Source organism: Stegodyphus dumicola, chromosome 4, assembly GCF_044657685.1.
Source record: "Stegodyphus dumicola isolate Sdum_Otavi_A_Nest chromosome 4, ASM4465768v1".
Lineage (NCBI taxonomy): Eukaryota > Metazoa > Arthropoda > Arachnida > Araneae > Eresidae > Stegodyphus > Stegodyphus dumicola.
The window spans coordinates 104,430,455-104,453,285 of NC_140771.1; the positions used below are offsets into that span (position 1 = coordinate 104,430,455).

At 33.6% G+C, this 22,831-nt stretch overlaps 1 protein-coding gene across 1 annotated transcript in view; it reads left to right on the top strand.

Moving 5' to 3' along the window:
- Window positions 1–9,379: 9,379 nt before the first annotated feature.
- The window catches only part of LOC118182797 (homeobox protein six1-like), a 43,041-nt gene continuing 29,589 nt past the window's right edge, over window positions 9,380–22,831 (top strand). Inside the window, exon 1 of the mRNA XM_035352186.2 lies at window positions 9,380–10,136. Within this exon, the coding sequence (XP_035208077.1) occupies window positions 9,526–10,136 (611 nt within the window). The 5' untranslated portion in view covers window positions 9,380–9,525. The remainder of the gene's footprint in view (window positions 10,137–22,831) is intronic.

Genomic DNA, 22,831 nt, shown 5'->3' on the forward strand with positions numbered 1-22,831 from the left:
CGGTTAACTTCAGTCTCAAGTCTGGCCCTTTTATTATATCCAGACGATTTCTATTTTTTTTTTTTTTTTTTTTTTTTTTTTTTTCTAAGCAACAAATCATTTATGGCACTAAATCCGCATTCTGCTAAATATGAAAATGGAAACGGTAATAATAGCTGTTTTGCACATTTTGTTGCGTTTGGATGTTTGATTTCGGTTTCCTCATAAACCATGCCATAGCTCCTTTTATATTAAATAAATGACTAATTTATTTAATAATTGAGTCATCATTTTGCAGAAATCCAAAATGATGAGTCTATTGTCTATGTCTTAATACTGCATATTTGGAATATCAGCCAAATCCACTAACATTGGCTGCATCATCCAAGTTGGAAAATCAATTTGTTTCAAATCAGAAAATCTTTATTTTGAATCATTACAAATAAATTTTCAGATGATTGACAATAATATATACAGCGGTATCAGACACTTTACATTTTTGAAGTCAATGAAACTTTTCAAAATTTTTGTTGTATGCCTGACAAATATGCCTGACAAAATTCAGTAAAGATAATGAAACCAAATATCTTCGCTTTTGCATCGAACAAAAGTTTTATTTGCTCCTTGAAATTGTTTATTTAAGGTATCCGACCATATTCAGATAGGTATACTATAAACACATTTTTTTCATTTATTTTCTACAGAGATTAATTAAGGAATGTCAAAATTTAATATACACTATTATTATCCTGCAAAAAATATTTAATATACGAAAATTTTAAGCAAATTTTAAAGCAATTTGAAATCTTCTATATGAAAAATTATTAATCTTCTTTATATATATATAAGCGGCTAAAGTGTGTGTCGCCGATAGTTTATTGTTGCCACTCAGAAAAATGAGAACAGAAATTAACGTTTCCGCAGGTTTTAATTAATATCTCAACCGATTAAAGTCGTACGAAGATGAGAACGGTATCATTGAATTCGGAGAATTTTTTGGAATCCGAGGATATGCGTCTCGAATTTCAACTCGGCGCAGTTCCGCAGATATTCGAGAAAAAATAATTTGGCACGTAGCCACATCCCAAGAAAGAAAGGGAAACCCCAAGAAAGAAAGTGGAAAATGTAAGGGAAAATTAGTTTTTAATTAATTTATTAGCTAATTAAAGTCCCAAGAAGACGCGAATGGTCAAAATGGCGTGCCACGGACCTGCGGAATCCAACGGTGGGCTTCGCTAAACCCGGGAGCCAGCCGTTTCGGAGGACATAATGTTACTTCACCCCATATATATATGTATATGCGGCATAACTGTACTAGCCAATGGGGTGAAGTTGCCACGGCACAGGGTTGCCGTTTCATTTGAGACGTAGACAATTTCCTGTAAAACTTGCCTTTGCTATGACCATCAATAAGTCTCAGGGCAAACGCTTAAGAGTGTTGGCATTTTTTTACATGAGCCTGCATTTGGACACGGTCAACTTTATGTTGCCTGTTTAAGAGTTTGTGAAAGAACGGGCGTAAAATTAATAATATTGGATGGTCCTCTGCAAGGCGAGCTTAAAAATGATGGAAAGATCTACACAGAAATGTTGTGTACAAAGAGATCTTTGACATGTGAATTAACATTTCATAAATCGCCTTTATTGATTGAGCTAGCTGTGGGCTTTTAAGAATGTACCGCCAGTTGTTCCTTCATTGTACATTAAGCAATTAAGCAAGTAGAAGGGGGAAACCCCGTGGGGCAGTAAGCAAAAGGGCGTCCTCGCCACCTGCTTTAAGTACAATTTATAATATCTAGAACAGCGGTCATTTCATATGACCGCCGGGCTTTCTACACTCATGTCCATAAATTAAGGATAATTCGGAGTCACGCGGAAATCGAACTCTAAAATAAATATATGACCTGTAAAATCCTACACACATCTTCAAGAATCATATGCAAATTTCAGGAAATAACCAGATGACACCGATACTACGTCGCAATGACGGGAGTGTGAGAGAGTGATATATAAGGAATACAGGCAAAGAAGTAAAATTGTTCGCAGGCGCTTTATGAGCATTTCAGTGCAATAACCGAATAGTTATGACACAAAGGACGCATTTGGATGATTTTTTACGTGGTAGAATTACCGGCCGTCTGGAATGCGGGCGTACCCAACTGGAAGTATCAGACGAACTTGGAACTGCCCAGAGTGTTATCTCCAGGCTTTGGCAACGATTCCAAGATGATGGTAATGTGAGTAGACGTTACAGCACAGGTCGCCCCAGAGTTACAACGCCGAATGAGGCAGTTACTGCCAAAAGAAACAGGCGGAGCACAGCCTCAGACCGGTCTCGTCAGCTCTCTTCAGCCACTGGTACGACAATTTCAAGGCAGACCGTATACAGACGCTTAGGGCAGATTGGTCTATATGCTCATAGACCTGTCAGATGCGTTCCACTTACTGCAACTCACTGTCGCCTGCGGTTAGCCTGGAGTAGAGAGCATGCATTGTGGACACCGCAACAGTGGGCTTGTGGGATGTTTTCCGACGAGTCCAGGTTTAGCTTGCAGTCTGATTCTCGCCGGACTTTCATATGGAGAGCTCCAGGGACCCGTTACCACCAAGAAAACATCATTGAATGACACCGTTACTCTGGTGCAGGAGTGCTCGTTTGGGGTGGAATTATTCTGGCTTCCAGAATTGACCTGCATGTTCAGATTGGAACCATGACAAGCCAAATCTATCGGGACGTCATTCTGGAACAACATGTATGTTTGTTTTTGGGGCGCCATGGGCGCACAATTTGTGTTTATGGATGACAACGCCCGTCCTCACCGTGCAAACATCGTAAGCGAATGCCTTCAATCGGAGGATACCACCCGTAAGGACTGGCCAGCATTCTCATCGGACTTGAATCCAGTACAGCATGTGTGGGACATGCGTGGCCGACGAGTTGTAGCCCGTCTATCTCCTCCTACATGTCTACCAGAACTTCGGAGAGCATTGCTTTTTGAGTGGTATAATATCCCCCAAGCTCAGATCGATAATTTGATACTCAGTATGCCTAGGTGTTGTACGGACTGTATTGCATCGTCTGGGAGACATACAATGTATTAACAATCATACTAACCACGTAATATTGGTTTTTTGTAAATAGGTTTTTTTTTGCAATTTGCTCCAGGGAGAAAAATCGCTAATTTTTTTAATAATATCAAACATATAGCATCTTTTTTTGCTCTTTACCTTTTGTTTAATAGATAAGCTTTACAAATAAGTCAAATTTGTTTTGCTTCTAACTCTTCCTTTGCCTGATTTTGCATTATCCTTAATTTATGGACATGAGTGTAGTTATATATATGTAAGGGGCTAAAGTGTGTGTCGCCGATAGTTTATTGTTGCCATTCGGAAAAATGAGATCGGAAATTAACGTTTTAAGAAAAATGAACTTTAAAGTTTAAAATACTATATTTTTATTTTTCAATCTTCACCCAGATAACTAACCCCCACCCCCCGTATCTTTAGATTGCGCCTTCCTTTTGTTCAGCTTTATCTGTTTTTGCTTTTTATAGTCAGCCTATTTGTTTTTGCGTCAATTTTTTTATGGGTAGTGAGTGCTATTTTGATTCACTTACTCTTTCTATTTCGAGCTTACTAAATCTTTCGATTGCATATTCAGCCTGTTGTATACCTATACAATTTAAAATACCTAGCAAGCCTCTAAGTCCTCTGCTAAATTGTTTAACAGCCATATATGATCCCAGTTTAAGAGTTCGTAGTTCCACAAAGACTTTCATCAGTATAAATTGCCAAAAAATGTCATTAAAACTTTTGTTTACGTTTTGTGTCTTTCTTTATAAGCACTTTTTTTATAAGAGCTTCTGCTCGCATAGTTTGATATATACGAGCTTAAGAATACTAGTAACATTCTTTGACAGTCCTTTGGATTTGTTTGTGTACATTCTTCCAACTGATACAACTCGCTGATATTTAAACAAATGTCCAGTCCATCTGGGCACTGACCATGCATAGGTTGTTTTTGCCCTATGGAACAGTTACATAGGGCATAGTTCCCATTCATTATTCCTGATTGTAACTTCATTTTGAAGTTTGCCAGTAATGACATCCGTTAATGAGCGACGTTGACCCTTCCATCAAGACTTTTTTGTTTTCCCTTCAGTTTTCTAACTCAGAAACGGAGCTTCTGAATATGACTTATGCGTTCATACTTGGTGACACTATTTAAACATAAATATCTTTCATGCACAAATGACTTTCAAAAACAACTCCTGCTGATAGGCAACATTTAAGTTTTGGTTCACTCGAAGAAAATTGCTTTATTAACATCATTTTCAACTTCCTTCGAAACTCGTTTCATAAATTTGTTCCTTGCATGTTTACAAACACGACTTCGATTTTTTAAAAGTGCGATTTTTCGAGTTACAAACAAGGCTTCGAATTTTTCGAGATTAAAAAAAATCAAAGAATAAGATAAATTTAATCGCAATATGTAATGTTTCGAATCAAATTCAAACTTATATGCTAGCTTTCAATATGTAAATAATAAAAATATTGCGTTTTTATTTGAAATAATTTTATGCTGAAGCACAGATTACAAATATTCTTTTAATTCCCTCTCCTTAAAGTTCTCCTATTAAATTATATTTTCAAGGGGAAAAATAGTTTAAGTCTATTTCTGGCTCTTTTCTACTCTTTGAATGCGGACTTTTGGTGATTTAAACGCCAGTTTTCGCGGCCTTATGAAATCCTTAATATCTCTGTTTTTAATTAGCGTAGAAACAAAAGAAGATCTGTTTTGGAAAGTTATATAAATAGTCTATTCAACGAACGAATTAAAGAAAATTGCCGTTTTTTTGTCAAAATTGGTCTCTTGAATGATCGGAAATTTAGTTTTTCAAAGATATCGGCTAAATAACTCACAAATGCCCTAGGATACACTGTTAACAGATTTTTCATTTCAGGTTTGTTGCTTAAAAAAAAAACCAAAATATCAAATAGTTCCATAAATCTTTTCAAGCAGTTTCTATTCGACAGCCGTCTTACTTCAGTGTGAAGTATCAGTCTTATTTAGTCTTCATTTTACTCTTCACAAAATAACTAATAGCATTAATACACTTTATAACTGAATTTAGTACTTCATTTAGAACAGGCGAAATGTTTTTAGCTACCAGGTTTTTCCTAAGATAATACATATGAAGCATTTCTGGATTCTCATCTTTCATCTATTTTTTCTTCATCATATTAACAGCTGCAACACAAGCTGTGATATTTTTCATTGGTATATTTTTGACAGCTAAGTAATGTTTTATCTTGTAGCGGTACTTGCTAATGATTTTACATAACAACATTTCTTCGAAAAAATCACCTTTATCAATATATCTTACGTAACTTACTTGCGTAAGTTAAGTACGGCCTCACTGTGTCTCAGAGTTGATTCATCCGTTTGCACCAAAAATTTTCTTGTTTTCAGATTTTCAACAAGTTTTATTTCAATATCCTCATTCATTTCATCTACTCTTCTGCTAACAGGATTGTTACTTAATGGCATAGCTTTAAAGTCTTTGTCATCTTTTTGTAGAACTATTTTAAGAAATGCTGATAGTGATGGTTTGATTAAATTCTCCCGTATAGTATATGACTTTCCCCAGATTTAGCGATGAGTAATGAAATTTGATAACTAACCTCAAGAGTACGATTAACAGTTGCATTTGGAGCAATAATTGGGGACTTTGATATTACTCTTTATTCAAAATCTTTCTTTAAAGTTTGAAAATAATCCAAATCTGAATTAATATGAGCATTAAATTTCGCCTTCAAATGTGCCTCAAGACGACTTCGTTTCTTTGATTCGTTAGTCGAGCATTGTTGGCATAAAAGACTAAAAAAGGTGACCGTTCATCATGTACAGCCAAATTTTAAATATTCCCCCGAATACTGACGAACCTTTTTGTTGCTTGCACCACTCATTTCACTAGGGCTGAAAGAAATATATATATAAGGTCAATTAAAAATTTCCTCACTCCTCTAAATATAAACGAAGCTGAAAGCAACTGCTCTTGCCATTTAAGGGAAGAAAAATACACTTTTTGCCGTTCCTACAAGTAAAAAATAAAATGAAATAGTTGGCCGACATGTACAAAAAACATCTGGAAAGTATAATGTGTCAGCTATACACTGACTACCAATAAGTATTTGGACACCTGTGATAGAAAAGAAAAACTAACTTTATTCAAAATCAATAATTGGTAGAGCCTCTACGAGAGGTAATTACAGCGTGGACACTCCGGAGCATACTTTCCACAAGTCTTTGTATGACAGCTAGTGGTATTTTCTTCCACTCGGAGAAGACAGAGAAGTTCCTTCACCGATTTTGCAGGGGTAGTGCACCCCTGAATTCGGCGATGCAACTCGTCCCAGAGGTTCTCGATAGGGTTCAGGTCTGGACTCTGGGCAGGCCAGTCCATTCGATGAACTTCATTGGCACCATACCAAGCTTTGGTTAACGTCGAAACATGACAACTGGCAATGTCGTCCTGAAAGTAACAGGGGTCCAACCCGTAAAACTGCCACAACGTAGGAAGCATATTGCCATCTAAACTAGTGCAGTAGGCATCGGAGTTGAGCTTACCATGAATGGGGACCAAGGGTCCCAGCCCATACCAGGAGATACACCCCCAGACGATAATTCCACCTCCGCCGAACTTGACTGTTGGCACAATGCATTCTGGCAAGAGACGTTCTTCAGGTAGACGCCAGACCCAGACCCTGCCATCCGAACAGTAAAGGGTGAACCTTGATTCGTCACTCCAAAGAACCCGTTTCCATTGACCTACGGTCCAATTTTGATGTGCTTTGCACCACATTAACAGAGCAGCACGGTTGGACTTTGTGATCAAAGGCTTATGGCCAGCAGCACGACCATGAAAACCAAGCAGATGTGCTTCCCTACGGATGGTATTCATTGAAACAATACTCCCAGATGCCTGTTGAAACTCCTCGCGGATGAGGGCCATCGGTTGGGTGAGGTTCTTCCGAATTTCTCTGGACACCACTCGTCGGTCTCTATCTCCCAGTTTCGTTGGTCTGCCGACTCGGGGCACATTCCGACAATCACCGCTCACCTTCCAGTTCTTAATCACATAGGCCACTGTCGATTTTGGCTACTTCAGATCGCTAGATATGTCCCTTAAGGATCGGCCACATTTGTGATACACGATAATTATACCTTTCTCGAAATCAGAGAGCTCCGAACTGCGAGACATCTTGCATGCGACTAAAGCCGGTGCTGTTTCCTACACGATATATACCGGCAGAGTCTGTGACGTACATTAGGACCGCAGATATCGTCATTTGCCTAGGTGTCCAAATACTTATTGGTATTCAGTGTATAAATGCCCTTTAAAGGCATTTAAATGCCCATGTCTGCAGTGAAATTCTTTATAAAATATTTAAAATATATCGCAGTTTAAAAACATTTTTACGTATACATCACTTACACTGTTCTTTATTTTGGGGAATAAAAAATAAAATTTCGACTTCTTTAAGAAAATTTTGAAATTTGAATGTCCCCTTAAACTCTGGACTAGTTCATTTTCGAATTGCCCCCCCCCTGGGGGCGTTGGCCCCACGTTGGGAAACACTGGTTTAGGTATTCTGAGATCAATCACCAAATAAAGATTTTAAGCAGCGAGCTCCAGTATTATTTGGGTATTTGTCCTACTACCAAGTGTTCAGCGACTTTACCGCTCGGTTATTTAAATTTTCAAATCCTAAAAATACATTATTAATATTCTCGCGCGCTTTCATTAATTTAGAAATATAATTTATGATATATAAAAAATCATTAAATTAGAAATATTTCACATTTTAAATTTATGTAAATAACGTTACGAGTTGCCGGTGCTTTAAACAATATTAAGTGCTTAAAATTAACTCTATTCCTTTGACATACTTTAGTAATTAAGCAAAAATGGGTAACTATAAACAGATAATATTGAATACGCAAATTAAACCCAAGTTATGCAAGCCTCGCTTAACAGAAGACCTGAATAACCGAAAGGGTAAAAGTAATATTAATCATATATGTAATACTATGTTAGTTATGTGTTAATAATATATGTCCGAAAAGTAAAAATGGCAATACTGACAAAATAAATATATAAATATGTTCGGAAAATAATAATCTTGATTTTTTTAATAAGCATTTTCATTGCCTTTTTTTCTTTGAAATAAGTACATATTTTACATAGCTAAACAGTCACTTCAGTCTATGGGACGCAATAATAGTGAATTATTAAAGCTCTATCCCGAACGTCACTTTCAAAGACTTACATTCAGCTCCCCTAGAAAAGTTCTCTTAAAAATGAATAAACTTTTGAAAACCATCATCAAAGATTTCAGTAAACTATATCAAAACAAACTACAAAACAAGTGAATTTTTGCCATTTTATAAAGAAATCTGCGAGCTTACCAGCAAAATATTCCAAAAGAAGATTTCTCGGGTTGAAAACTTTCGATGAATTTTTAAACGTCTGCAAATAAGATTTAAAACTTCACCATATCCTACGAATAGCACAAGGTCTTTTTGTTTATTCGGGGGGGGGGAGGAATTACTTCCCTGTTTTCATAAGTTTTATGCTTTTGTAAATAATTTACTTTTATATTTTTAAATTCTGCCTTAGGTTGATTTTCATCGTACGTTTTGTGGCTTCGCCTATGGAAAATTAGTTTAATAATTTTAGAATGAAATTTACATTAAAGCAAAAATTTAACTTTCCCTACCCCTATTTTTAAATTTTTGATATATATCATTTTCTCTGCGGGATTTAATTGAAAACAAATTAAAAGAGCTATTTTGAAATTTATGTAAATATAAAGGGCAAAATGCATTCGAAAATAATATTATAGAAAGTAAGGTGAAATCGAAAGTAACGTAAATAAAAAATTAACAATTTTCCTCCCTCTTTTTTTTCACGCAAAGAAGCCTGGGTGCTTAAGTTCCTGGTGGCTGCAGTGCTAAGTTCAGCCGGAGCCCTGTATGAAATCTAAAATTCTAATGGAAGCTCCCAAAAGAGAAGATTTCTAGTATTTTAATTTATTATTTAACTCCTCATGATTAATTTAATTTATGCATTTTATTAAATTTTAATAATTTATTATTATTTACAAGAAAATTCTTGTAAATAATACTTATATTATCGATTTGTATGAACAATAATATGAGACTGCAAAAATATAACTGTTGTGTGTTATGCAATCATCTCTACTTCTGTTCAGCCATCCTCTCTGATCTCTTCTTAGACGGAAGAATTGGCGGGTTTGGCGACATAACACCATGCGCCAAGTGCAGTACGTCGGCCTCGGCAACCTCCCCCAAAAATCACGTCGCGGGGTTAGATGCTTTTACTCTTCACAACGGCGTTTCTCCTCACACAGCATGGATAACAGCTCTAAAAAAACTCTTTAAACTTACGGAGCTATACTTAAACGCCTTTTCGGAGAAATTTGTTGGCAGCATTAACGGGCAACTTGCAAGAAGCCCCCATGATCGCCGGGGCCAACATGTCCGATAACGCGGGGTCTCCCAACAGCAATAATAATAATTTACCATCTTTTGGTTTCACTCAAGAGCAAGTAGCGTGTGTATGCGAAGTATTGCAGCAATCCGGCAACATCGAACGACTGGGCAGATTTTTATGGTCTTTGCCGGCTTGTGAGCAGCTGCAGAAGAATGAGAGCGTTTTAAAAGCCAAGGCGCTGGTTGCCTTTCATAGAGGGAATTTCAAAGAATTGTATAGGATTCTAGAGAGTCATTCTTTTACCCCTAATTCTCACCCAAAATTACAGAGTCTATGGTTGAAGGCCCACTACATTGAAGCAGAGAGACTGAGGGGCCGACCCCTGGGCGCTGTAGGCAAGTATCGTATTAGGAGAAAGTTTCCTCTACCCAGGACTATTTGGGACGGAGAAGAAACTAGCTATTGTTTCAAGGAAAAATCAAGGAATATTCTACGAGAATGGTATCACCACAACCCTTATCCTTCACCCCGGGAAAAACGGGACTTGGCAGACGCAACGGGACTGACGACCACGCAGGTCAGCAACTGGTTTAAAAATCGGCGGCAGAGAGATCGAGCGGCGGAGGCTAAAGATAGGTATGGTGATATATAATTTTACGCGTTATTAAATGCTATTTTAAAAAATGGCAATTGTGAAGTGCATGGTATTTTTATATAAACCCAAATATTTCAAATCTTATGCAGTACTCTTTAAAAGTAAACATAATTTAATATTCTTCAGTTATTCTATTTTTTTCTTCATTGGCAACTTAATAAAAAGTATTTCTCTTCTATTCATCAAATAAACCAACTAATATCGGACACTTCAGATGCTGGCATGTGTACAAAAGAAAAAGTGTTGCAGAGTTGTTCTTTAATAATCTTAAAAGAAATGATAACTTGATTGTTTCTCTGTAGTAAATTAAACAAGTAAGAAGATATAAAACATTGCTGTCACACATACTAAACAAAAGTATGCGTTTGAAAAGCAAAATTATATCTCAGATTTTATTTTAAGCTTTCAGTTTCATTAACTCTTCTGTCATTTCTTCTTCTTCTTCTTCTTTTTTTTTTTTTTTTTTTTTTTTTTTTTTTTTTTAAGGGGGGCGGTTGGAGGGAAAGTCTGAATAAAAGTCTGAATATAAACAGTAAGGTGAATGAAAATTACAAGTATAAGCATTTAAAATTGACAGTTCATATTTAATTTGAATTTCAGTAACCCAAAAGCATATTTAATGAGACTTGAAGAGATTTGCATACGAAATCTAAACAATGTATGATAAAAAAATCAAGCCTTGTGTGATTAAAAATATATGCACAATTTTTTAAAATTTATTACCCGTTTTTTTAATTATTTATTGTCATGCGTTTTCATTTATAATTCTACGGTTTCTTAACAACATGTATATGAAACAAAAAAATGCCACAAAATTTATGTGAGTATGTACAAAAAGTGTAGACCGTAATTTTAATTAAAATCAAAGATCATTAAATACTTTCTACTTGATGTAAACTTTACTTGATGTACTACTTTGATCTTTTCTACTTGATGTAAAATTTAAAATTTCTTCTTTTAATATAAGCTAATGAAATATTTTGACTTCTAAGTATTCCAGTCCTTATCATTTAAGAGATAGAAATCTGTACGTTTAAAAGAATTTATCTTTATACTTACATATTATGGCTGTTAAGATTAATGAGACTGTTTTAATGATTTTATGTTATGTTATATTAACATAACAATATCGCAGTAAAAAAAATAAGATAATGATAATTTTATTACAAATTAGTAATTTATCACATTTGTGATGTTACGGAAAGTTCAAAGTAATTCATTTGAAACGTAAATAGAACCAGTGTTATGAATTTTTTAACGTTTTTATGAAACATATAGTGTTTCACGGACACTTTTGACTCGCACTGACTGGACACTTGATTTCCAAAAGTTTAAATGCATTAAACTAAAACTATAAATTGCATTTTTATTTAATGTATACGTTTACCTGGTGTTCTTACATTAAATTCTTTTCCAAGAAATAAAATAATTGAACTTAAAAATTAATGTCTTCCCTAATGAGCAGAATGTTGCAAAATGTCTAAATGTCATAAAAAATCATCAGTCATTTATTCTTCTAGCAAATAAATATATAAATTTTTTCTATTTTTTTATTATAACTAATTTTCGAAAATGTGAATTAATCGTTTTATTATTTCTAAATCTTATCCCATTGTTCAAAATATCTACTCATAGACATAGGGAAAAAGAAGGTGAAGTTATATTTTGGTTTACCAAGCTCAGAATTTTTAAATTCCCACTTGGTCAGAGCACCCATACCCAAGTTCTCTTTAAAGTCTTTAAAGTATAGGTACATTCAGTCTTCGATTATTTTAATTACTTTTTACATTATTACATTATATTCCACGCATATTTGTGATGGTCTCCTAAGAATGCTAGAATGCTTTCATTTTGAATTATGTGTTGCTTTCAACATAATTTTACGGTATCGCAAACTGATAAATGTTTTAAATTAACCATTTGAATAATTTTTCCAATGGATTTCGTTTTTCCTAGTTGTATGTTAAGAAAAATTTATGAATTTAACTACATATGCTGTTTTGAAGAAGCTTTGAAGAAAAAGGGTTGGGCAGAGACAAATTCTTGGAAAAAAAAATTTAAAAAAATCTGAAATGTTTCAGATTTTAAATTACGTCCAAAGGGGCGTTTTTTAACATTTTGTGTGTTACCTTTCTTTATTAAATATCATGTTCCTCGCACTTAAACCATAAGATCCAGTGCAACGGCAATATCGCAAAATAGTTTTAAAACGAGCATATCTTTAGAGTTTCCGATACAGAGACTCACGCGCTGGAGATAAAAATGTTTTTTCTGCACAACGTTGCCATTGCTCGCTTTGAAATCCTTGAGTTTGTTTATCAAAAATTCGTCAAAGTTTTAAAAAATAGGAAATCGATCATAAAACAAATTTCAAATTTCAAATTTGGTCTTCCACATGCTCATATTCGTTGGAGGATTACGTTATTCAAAATTCGATGACTCTATGTACCGTTATTTTATGACAATGTGAGAAATATACATACATTTACGCAGATTTTCATTATTTAATTTCTTAAAATATAATGCAGGACTTTAACATTTTATGGCAACAGTTTGAAAAGTGAACCGACATTTATCCGTCCGACGCAAAATGCCAAAACGAAACTAAATAGTCCTTCGGGGTTCAAATCCCTTTGGACTAAAAACAGCTTTTGTGCACAGCAAAAATACTCACCCAACACATGTAAAAGCACTTTGACAGGCGCTCAAAAGAAGTTAAGAAAAAAAAAAAAAAGCGATATTCATCATTGCATATCAAGAAACGAAAATTCGGAATATAGTAGATATAAACAATATTATAGACATTAGAGATGTGGAATGCAAATAGATTGTCATCATTTATTCTCAAATTTTGTCCCACTTGGAAAGTTTTCGCTGAAAATTTGGAAATAATTCTTAGTTTGTTTACTTTCAGTTCATTTTCGAAAGTAAGTTATTTAGTAGTTAATTCAAAGTATTAGAATTATTTAAAATGAATGTCAGACCGAAAATTTAATATTTAGCTGTTAGTACGTTTGAATTACAAAGTGTAACCTACGGAAATTTCTTACAAATAGAAAATAAATATTGTAAATTTGAATTTTTTCCTCTACGTTATTTCTATAGTTATTTATGTATATTTTAATTACTATTCAGTGAGTAAAATTTGAAATTAAGTTATAATTTAATCAAAATTTAGCTAGTCATTTGAAATTAATTTTCATTTTGTATAAAACAATTGTGGCCCGTCGTCAGCTCTCAAGTCGCCCGCATACAGTTTCAGTTTGAGATCACAGCAGTAAATTATGACCATGCATATTGTATTTAGTACGGATTATTTTGTCTGGTACTTTAATAGTAATAGTGTCCAAAGACTTTTGTGGCATGATTTTCTAGTTTTGATAAGAAGATATTAATTTTAATTTTCTGAAAAGAATTAACATAAAGGAAGATTAGATAAATGCACATTTCGATGAAAATCACATGGTACAGTTACATATTTTATACGGCTGAAATGTTTTAACTTATTTACGGAAATTTTAAATGTCCGGACACTTTTTAGGAGGGATGTATACAGCATTTAAGAAATGGCAAATAAATTTTATTTGACATATAATTAATAAACCCAGTTTAATTTTTAAAACTGAGATTCTTTCCGAACACAGCGTATTGAAGATGTAGTACCATTAAAGTTGAAAGAATATTCACATCACCGTGTTCAGTAAATGGATTAATTAGAAATTTCAGAAAACACAGTAGTGCTCGTTTATTGTATGCCATATATATTATGCATATTATACATTGCATTTGATATATGTAGTTATGGCAATATATGAGTTGTTTATTAAAATTAGTACTATTATGTAAAAACTAGTCATATGATTTAATTTTTAGTCTTGAAAAATGAAAATATTTAAAGAAATAACGAAGGGAAAAACCAAGCTCCAACTAGCCTCAAAGCTTCTTCCCTAAATTATATTTTTTTGCAATTTTATGGTTTAAAGTGTTGATATCATATAAAGATATTAATAATAAATTATGTAATTAGATTTTAAATAATGTAAACCCGCATTCTTCTTATTTGAAGTAATTACTTTATTGATTTAAATTGAAGTAATAAATTAATTGATTTAATTTCAATTATATATCGAATTTCGATATAATTTACCATAAGTATTGAATTAGAACAACCTAGCGCAGGGTTTCCCAAATGTTTTCTTCCATCAACCCCTTAAAAAGAAGGGCTTTCTTCGTCGACTCCCCTTACAGTTTTCTCTATAACATACATCATATAATATAATCACTATATGAGTAATTGTGCATAAATAACTTACAAATAGCAATAACACTAAGAACAAGGTTAACGGTTTTGGAAATAATGGCTTATTAAATTTATGTTTTATTGTTTTTTGCATTATTATTATTTATAATTTTACAAATATAAAAAGTTTTTAGATACAAAATCGCAGATATTAATTGCACAAAGGTTCGATTTTAATGAATGTTATGGCTGCACTTGATATATTAATGCTATTTAATTTTATATTTGGCATAAAATTGCTTACCTTAATTCTTAAATCTTATTGTTCAAGAATATTCAACCTGTTTCTTGTTTTCTGTAGTAAATTATTAACCTGAATAAAGCCTGCTTTCAAGTAGGTAAAAAGATGATTTCAAGTCAGTGATACTGGCTTGGTAACAGCTTTTACTGTGGATATTTCTCTCAGATGGCTTTTAACTTCTAAAACTTAGCGTACCCATGTATTTTGAATAAGACTTGTGTTTGAACATCCTTCTTTAATTCAATAAACTATTCTTGCATCCCAATTTTATTACATTTTACCCTCATATTTATTTTACATGTTTCTTTCTTTACTAGACGACGTAGCTTTATATGAACAAATGATTAATTATTAATTTTATTAAAACTTTTTTATGTGGGATCTTGATTATGAAGATCAATGTACACATATTCGGCTATCAACCTTGATCAACAGTGATAATTTTTTAGATTTGTTTGACCCCCAGGAGTTTAATACTGAGCCTGTTGGGAACCTGTGGTTTACCTGAAGGAAATAAATAAAGTTCAAAATTATTTCTGCATAAGTTTCGATGCTTTTTATTACCTTCTTATATTTTTTATAAAATAAAATTAATTAGTTTTTTTTTTTTTTTTTTTTCCAATGTGCATGTTTGTTGTTATCGGACTTAAACACTTCCCAAACTTTCTATGTAGCAGATATTTTAAAAACATTTATGCGATTTGTTTGTACTCCCGTAAATGACTGCAGCCTTCAGTACTGCTTATCATTCTAAGATTATTTTTTAATTAAGTAAGCAAGGTAAGGGCATGGTGATGACTTTTCACATATTACAAATTCAGTGTAAAAAAGAAATTAAGATCTTTCTTAAAAAAACATTTACTTGCTCCCATTCCTTATCAGTTCGCTGGCTAACAGATACTACTGTACACGGTAATGATAAGTCTAGATTTAATACAGGTAATTCTGCACTGGAATTTTTTTTTCATTTATGAACGTAATCAAATAAAATATATCCTGTTAAATTATAAGCAAAATATTTTACATGAAGCATATTTTGGTAATATAGACTATGTAATACTTCTTTGGCGAAATGAAGCAACTCCAATGATGGAACACAGCAATAACTTTTATTTAACACACAAAAAAAATGGCGACATGCAAACAAGAAAAGAAAACATATTCTAACATTTAAAAATAATTTACATTCTTCGTGCGAGAGTCGCACGTTACAGTCGAGTCTGGTTTCAAATATTGCCATACACAAATACCTAAATGTTCATCTATTTAAATTATTTAAACTACAAAATTTTAATACTATTTAAAGCTGTTACAACCTCTTCCCCAACGGAGAGACTTTTTCCGAAGGGAAAAGTTCTGTAAATTTCGAAAGTTTATAAGCTCGGCTTGCTCAATTGCGTAAAGAGAAAAGATAACTTCTCTCATAAGTTTCCAAATTTTCAGGTCGAAAATTTTAAATTTTAAACAAATATTTTTACACCACATTTAAATAGGAAGAAAATGGACCAGTGTTCAAATTAGTCTTCTTTTTTTTCTTGACGGCGCCTAGATCTCTTCCATGGTGGACCAGTTCCTCGGCTATAATTCACAGCAAAGCCTTTCCTCAGTTCATCTGTGCCTTTCGGATAATATTCATTTGTCATTTGCTTTCGACAATTGTTTTCTTCGTCTATTAGTAGCGGCTTTGATATTAAATCAAAAGGCGAAAGATGATGATAACGCTGCATTGCAAAATGATTCTCAATATTAATTTCTTTATCATTTTTTAAATTTTCGTGAACATCTTCCTCGTTTAATTCTGGTGATTTAACTTCTTCTTCAAATACATCTCTCGATGCTTTATTTTCTTCCTTCATCGGTTCCAAGATCTCCTCTTCAGCTATTTTTCTTTTCCTTTGAGCTCTAGTAGAAATGGCATTAAAATGGTATCACTAAGTTTACGTTCAAGTGATAAACTAATAAAATAAGGCAGTTCAGTGTTAACAGGAAGTAATAACCTGATATCACTAATATTATGTTCAGTGAGGAACTAATAAAATAAGACAATTCAATATCAACAGGAAGTTACGTTCAGTGATGAACTAATAAAATAAGGCAATTAAATATCAACAGGAAGTTATAATCTGGTATCGCTAATTGCGTTCAGTGATGAACTAATAACATAAAGCAATTCAATATTAACAGAAGGTAATAATCTGGTATCACTAATATTGCGTTCAATGATGAACTAATAAAATAAAGCAATTCAATATTAACAGGAGGTAATAATCTGGTATCACTAATATTATGTTCAATGATGAACTAATAAAATAAAAATACGCACGATTATTCGATCTCAGTCGGTGCCTCCAAAATAATTAAGACTGTTAATACTTCTTTGGCGAAATGAAGCAACTCCAATGATGGAACACAGCAATAACTTTTATTTAACACTCAAAAAAATGGCGACATACAAACAAGAAAAGAAAACATATTCTAACATTTAAAAATAATTTACATTCTTCGTGCGAGAGTCGCACGTGGCAGTCGAGTCTGGTTTCAAATATTGCCATACACAAATACCTAAATGTTCATCTATTTAAATTATTTAAACTACAAAATTTTAATACTATTTAAAGCTGTTACAACCATTACCGAAACATACTATTATGTTATTTTACTAAGAGGTCCTTTCCCTTAGTCAGGTAACCCTCGTGTACTTTTTGACGTTATCAAAAATCTTTACTCTGCCGTTTCTGCTGGGACTTGACTTCCACATTCGGATTTAAATCTGCAGGGCAGCCACGTGAACAGCTATAGATGTAATTTGTTTGCCTGAGTCCTTGCGTAGCAGCGATGACGATGACAGGCCAGAAAAATTTTTGCATTTGCAGAAAAATACTACAGAATTTTAAATGACTTAATGATGATAAAATTTATGTAATGTATGTAATTATGTGATGTAAATTTATGTATGTAAAATTTCTGTACATACTCTTTTTCTGATTAAATCTGAAATGAATAAAGAACAGAAATCTTTCTTGTTTTTTGCTCTATCACTCTTTAAAACTGACTTCAAGGTTTTGTATGTGTTGTCTCTGTTATTTATATATTTTTAAATATTATTTCTTGAGCAACTGAGTGCTCACCAGTAGCTAAGTGGATAAAACCGCTGAACAGTAACAGCTTGACTCGGGTCCAAATGCCTGCGAATGCACTTCTGTGTGGGCGTTTTCATAGATTTTTCCATATGATAAAAAGCCCTCCGCGAAGGCATACTGCCTCTTAGGCCAGGGCTTCCCAAACCTATGCCGGCGGGCACCGGTGCGCCCGTCAACGGTTTTACGTGTGCCCGCTGCTGTGCAATCATGATAAAAAATATTATTGAAGTTTTCAATAAAATGTTATGTAAAATGTTTTATAGATAGTAATTAACCAGAGGGATTATAAGCGTATTTACTTAAAAAATTACTTATTTATAATTGTATGCTTATAATTTTAGGGGTTACCAGACGTGTCCCGATTTGATCGGTTTTGTCACAGTTTGAAGGTACTGTCCTTGCGTCCCGGCCAATTTGTCATTTTGACCAGTTATTTGTTAAATATTAAAAAAAATGACAAATATCATTGTTTTAATAATGATATCACAGAATCAAAGTACGTATCTCGAATTACGGTGAACAAATTAATAACTGCTTACGAGCGGAATATCATCATGATTATGAACAATAGTAATGAAATGTAGTGCCAGATATCACAAACCTGTGTCTGTACTATTTAGTACTAATTTATTTTATATAAGAATAAGATCAAATAAATAAATAAAAGAAAATCTGAAAGGTTTCAGGTTTTAAATTACGTCCTAAGAGGCGTTTTTTTTAACATTTTGTCTGTTACCTTTATTTATTAAATATCACGTTCTTCACTTAAATCGTAAAATTCATTTCAAGAGCAATATCCCAAAATAGTTTTAAATTGAGCATATCTTTAGAATTTCCGATAGAATCTCGTGCGCTGGTGATAAAAATGCTTTTTCTATACAACGTTGCCATGGCTCGCTTCGAAATCCTTGAGTTTGTTAATCAAAAATTAGTTAAAGTTTTACAAAATAGGAAATCGATAATAAAGCAAATTTCAAATTTCAAATTTGACCTTCCACATGCCCATATTTGCAGTAGGATTACATCATTCAAAATTAGATGGATCTATGTACCGTTGTTTTATCGCAATGCGAGAAATATACATACCTTTAATGCAGATTTTTCATAATTTAATTTCTTCAAATATTATGCAGATGGCAACAGTTTGAAAAGTGAAACGGACATTTATAGTGAACCAACGCAAAACCTCAAAACGAAAACAATAATACTTCAGGTACAAAGCCGTTTTGGACTAATAAATTTTATATATTATAGTTCTAGAATACCCCCCTTTTTTTTGTATGTGTGTTAATTATTATGTCAACTTATAAATTAACTTTGAAAGAGTAAATGTGCCCGCTACTCAACTGATATCCTAAAATGTGCTCTAAACTACAAAAAGGTTGGAGATCTCTGCCTTAAGCAGACATCCCTCGCATACTTTGTCATAATCAGAATCCATACTCTGTAGTTTCTGCTGGAATTTAGCTGCTCGACAGAGAAGCCGCGTTAACAGCTGTGGGTACGATTTATGTATGTTACTCTTGTTAGCCTGCGTCCTTCCGCAGTAACTATGACTGTCAGTTTTATACTCAGCTTTCATCCCAACTTTGAATTCCCAAAGAAATGGAACCAAGGTCTCGAACTCCTGTTCATCCACCACCAATTTTGGAAGGATCTTCAACTGGACAGATTTTAAGGTCTGCCATCCTGCAAAGGTAATTATTTACATCACTGCTTTCTACAGGATTCGAATCCAAACATGCGTTATTTAGCTGGGGGTTTTTGAAATGCGTTATAACTCAGTACGATTTTACATGGCCGTAAGAGATCTAGAAAGAAACCAAAAAAGTTTGGGAAATTTCAGTTTTTTTTCTAAACTGCAAGGTTTGCTGTATAATCAAGATATTCATAAATATAGTAATTGCAAAGAATAAACAAAGCAATTCATTGTTTTTCCATTTTTATGTGATGGAGGTAAATTTTAATTGTAATAAAAATTTACTGAGGAACGATCAACCTAATCTAAGAGCAAATGTGGACCATGAGAATTAAAGGGAAGTTCAAAGTCAGAGCATCTATTGTAACTATTAATCATTCTGAGGTATCTCATTTAGCATAGTTTAATTATATTAATTTTAATGACAATAATAATAATCAAGATAAAAGTAATATTATAACGTATTCTCTCACCTTCTTAGCGTGCCTTCGTGGTGTAGTGGTTCTGCACGATGGGCCGGTATTCCAGAGGTCCGTGATTCGATTCCCGGCGCAGGCGTTTGCTAAGTTTTCATCTTGCTTGCTTTCAAAAAATACCTAATGTCTCTACAGTGGCGCCCGAACTAAAAAGGATGTTGGATGATGATTCTCCACACCCAGGATTTGGCGATTGAGTCCCCTAAAAACCCCAGTCGGCCTTTAAAAGGGGGAGTATATAAGGTATTTCTCCCACCTTCTTAGCGTGCCTTCGTGGTGTAGTAGTTCTGCACGTTGGGCCGGTATTCCAGAGGCATTTGGTTCGATTCCCGGCGAAGGCGTTGCTAATTTTTCATCTTGCCTCCTTCCAAAAAATACCTAATGTATCTACAGTATTTGTAATCTTATAAAATGTTGTTATTGGGGATTCAAATCCTTCATATTACAGCAGCTGTATAAATTCATATTTTACTTTATTTTTAATTAATGATATTTTTTTAAAAATATTATTAATAAACTTTATTAGTATTTTCAAATTAGAATACATTTCTCGTAAGCAAGATCTAAGAAAACAAACTGTTATTATTAATGCTACTGAAAAAATCAGTTTTCTAAACATATTTTCTGAAACACGAATCTAAAATTACTAGCAAATGTTTGCGAAAAATATTTTGGCAAAGAATTATATTTAATAGCGAAAAATTTTCCGCTTAGATGTAGACTTCAGTGCGTATTTAATTGACCCATATCGATGACTTATTTTGCGCTTTTTATTTTTGCCACCTTTTCCCAAGGTCTATGTTTTGTTTGTTATCAATCAGTCTTACTCTATAAATAAATATAAACCTAATCTGTGATGCGTCTTTTTCTGTAAAATATTGTAAACACAACTGGGTCGGTAACCTTCTGCACTAGTCGAGACATTCTGTATCTAAAACGTCATGTATAAGTTGTTTTAGAAACAGACGCTGTTTTTTTAATATGTTGACGTTTTCTTGTTGCAACTGAGTGCGATGAAATTAATGATAAATAAAAAAGGAAGTGATAAGCGCTCTTTATTCGTGGCATTGCATAACTGAATGTTAGTTTCCCCTACCCCCCAAAAAAGTTAATGTTTATCCAAAGTAATTGAAATGTTGCTTTATTTGTAATTAATCTGGCCGTAAGCATGAGTAATGGGAACACTAGACCTGTATCAATGATTTGTCGACTATGCGGAATGTCTTAGTGAAAATTAAATAAGTATTACATAAAATACGTAAAAAATCAAATGATTCTGTATCACGTACGCACTTTTATATGGCTGTAGAACAGGGGTGGGCAATTGTTTTAGCTATGGGGTCACATTGTGAAAGCGGAGGTTAGCGAAGCGACGCCCCTATCCGTTAGTTAACTTTGCATTTCAGAATAGGTATAAATTGTGCTATAAAAATCAATATAAATTAAATACAATAGTGGAAATTCAATGTATTTATTAAGCTAATTTCATATCATCTATTGCTACAAGTACATTTAATTTTAGAATCAGTTTCATGAGATAAATGTGCCCTATCACAATTTTCAATATACATATATTTTTTTTAATCAGGAGCAGGATTTCTTGTTGATATTCTCATCACAGTCTGCAAGTTTATATCTGTCAAATAGCATCTATATTTACTCCTGTCGATCTTAAAATAAGAAAACTTTCCTCACAAATATATAGAGACTGAAATATAGAGCACATTTTATCAGCATTTTTTTTTTTTTTTTTAATACGTAGAAATTTTTTAACAGACAAACTTTTCTCAAAGTCAACTAAAATCACAACATTAAGCATTTCTTTCGCACTTTGAACTGACTGCATATCGATAAGTTGCAACCCCTCAGGTGCTGTGTCATTATCAGCAGTGATGGTTTAACAGATCAAATTGCATCTAGGCTCAATTTTTTTAAAATTCTGATATCTTCTTGAGACCTTGTCCCCCAAACTCTGCAGATGATCTCTAATCTTTAGCAGAAACAGTCCAGTGAAGCTTTACAAAAGCTTTCCCGACGCAAAATGCAATGAAAAGACAAGTTATCACTGTCTGTGTGTACTTGTAACTTGTTTTTTAAAAGCTTAACCATACCAACATTTTTTACTGAAAGCTCTGGCCCTGTCTGCTGTAATACTTGACCTAAGACAGGCCACTTTTCTTCACACAATTCACAGCAAATTGAAGAAAGTCCTGACCAGTGGTTCTATTTTTGATTGATTCTAGGCCAAATAATTTCGTTATGACGACGAAATTTTCATTAATTTGACGGGAAAAGATGAGTAATTGTGCAGTGTATTCTTTATCTGTGCTATCATTCAGTAGCAAAGAAAACCGAACAAAATCAACTGCTCTGTGAGTTCGTCGCAGAGTCAGTGCGCCGCACAATAGTCCTTATACAATGAAATGCTTTCAGTTTGCTTCTCGAAACAAAACGCTTTACCATAACCTGCTTAAACTCTTCATCCGAAAAAGTCTTGTTGCGTTGAGCAAAGTTGCAGGCTGTCATGAAGCTTGCTTCTGTGGAGCTATTTTGAAGTGTTGAATGCTTTATAAATAATATTTGGTGCTCCTTCAGCTTTTTCGCAAACTCCGCAGCTTTTATTTTGAGTTCTTTTTGGAAAGGTTGCAGCTAAATTCGCTGTGTTTTTTGTCGTGTTGTTTCAGGTTGTATTCTTTAAATACGACTATCGTTTCATGACACAACAAATATCCTATTTTATTCACTGTATTACCAAAAAAAAATTGGTGGTCCTTCTTCAATAAACACACGACATTCATCACCGAAGTAATCTTCAGGGAA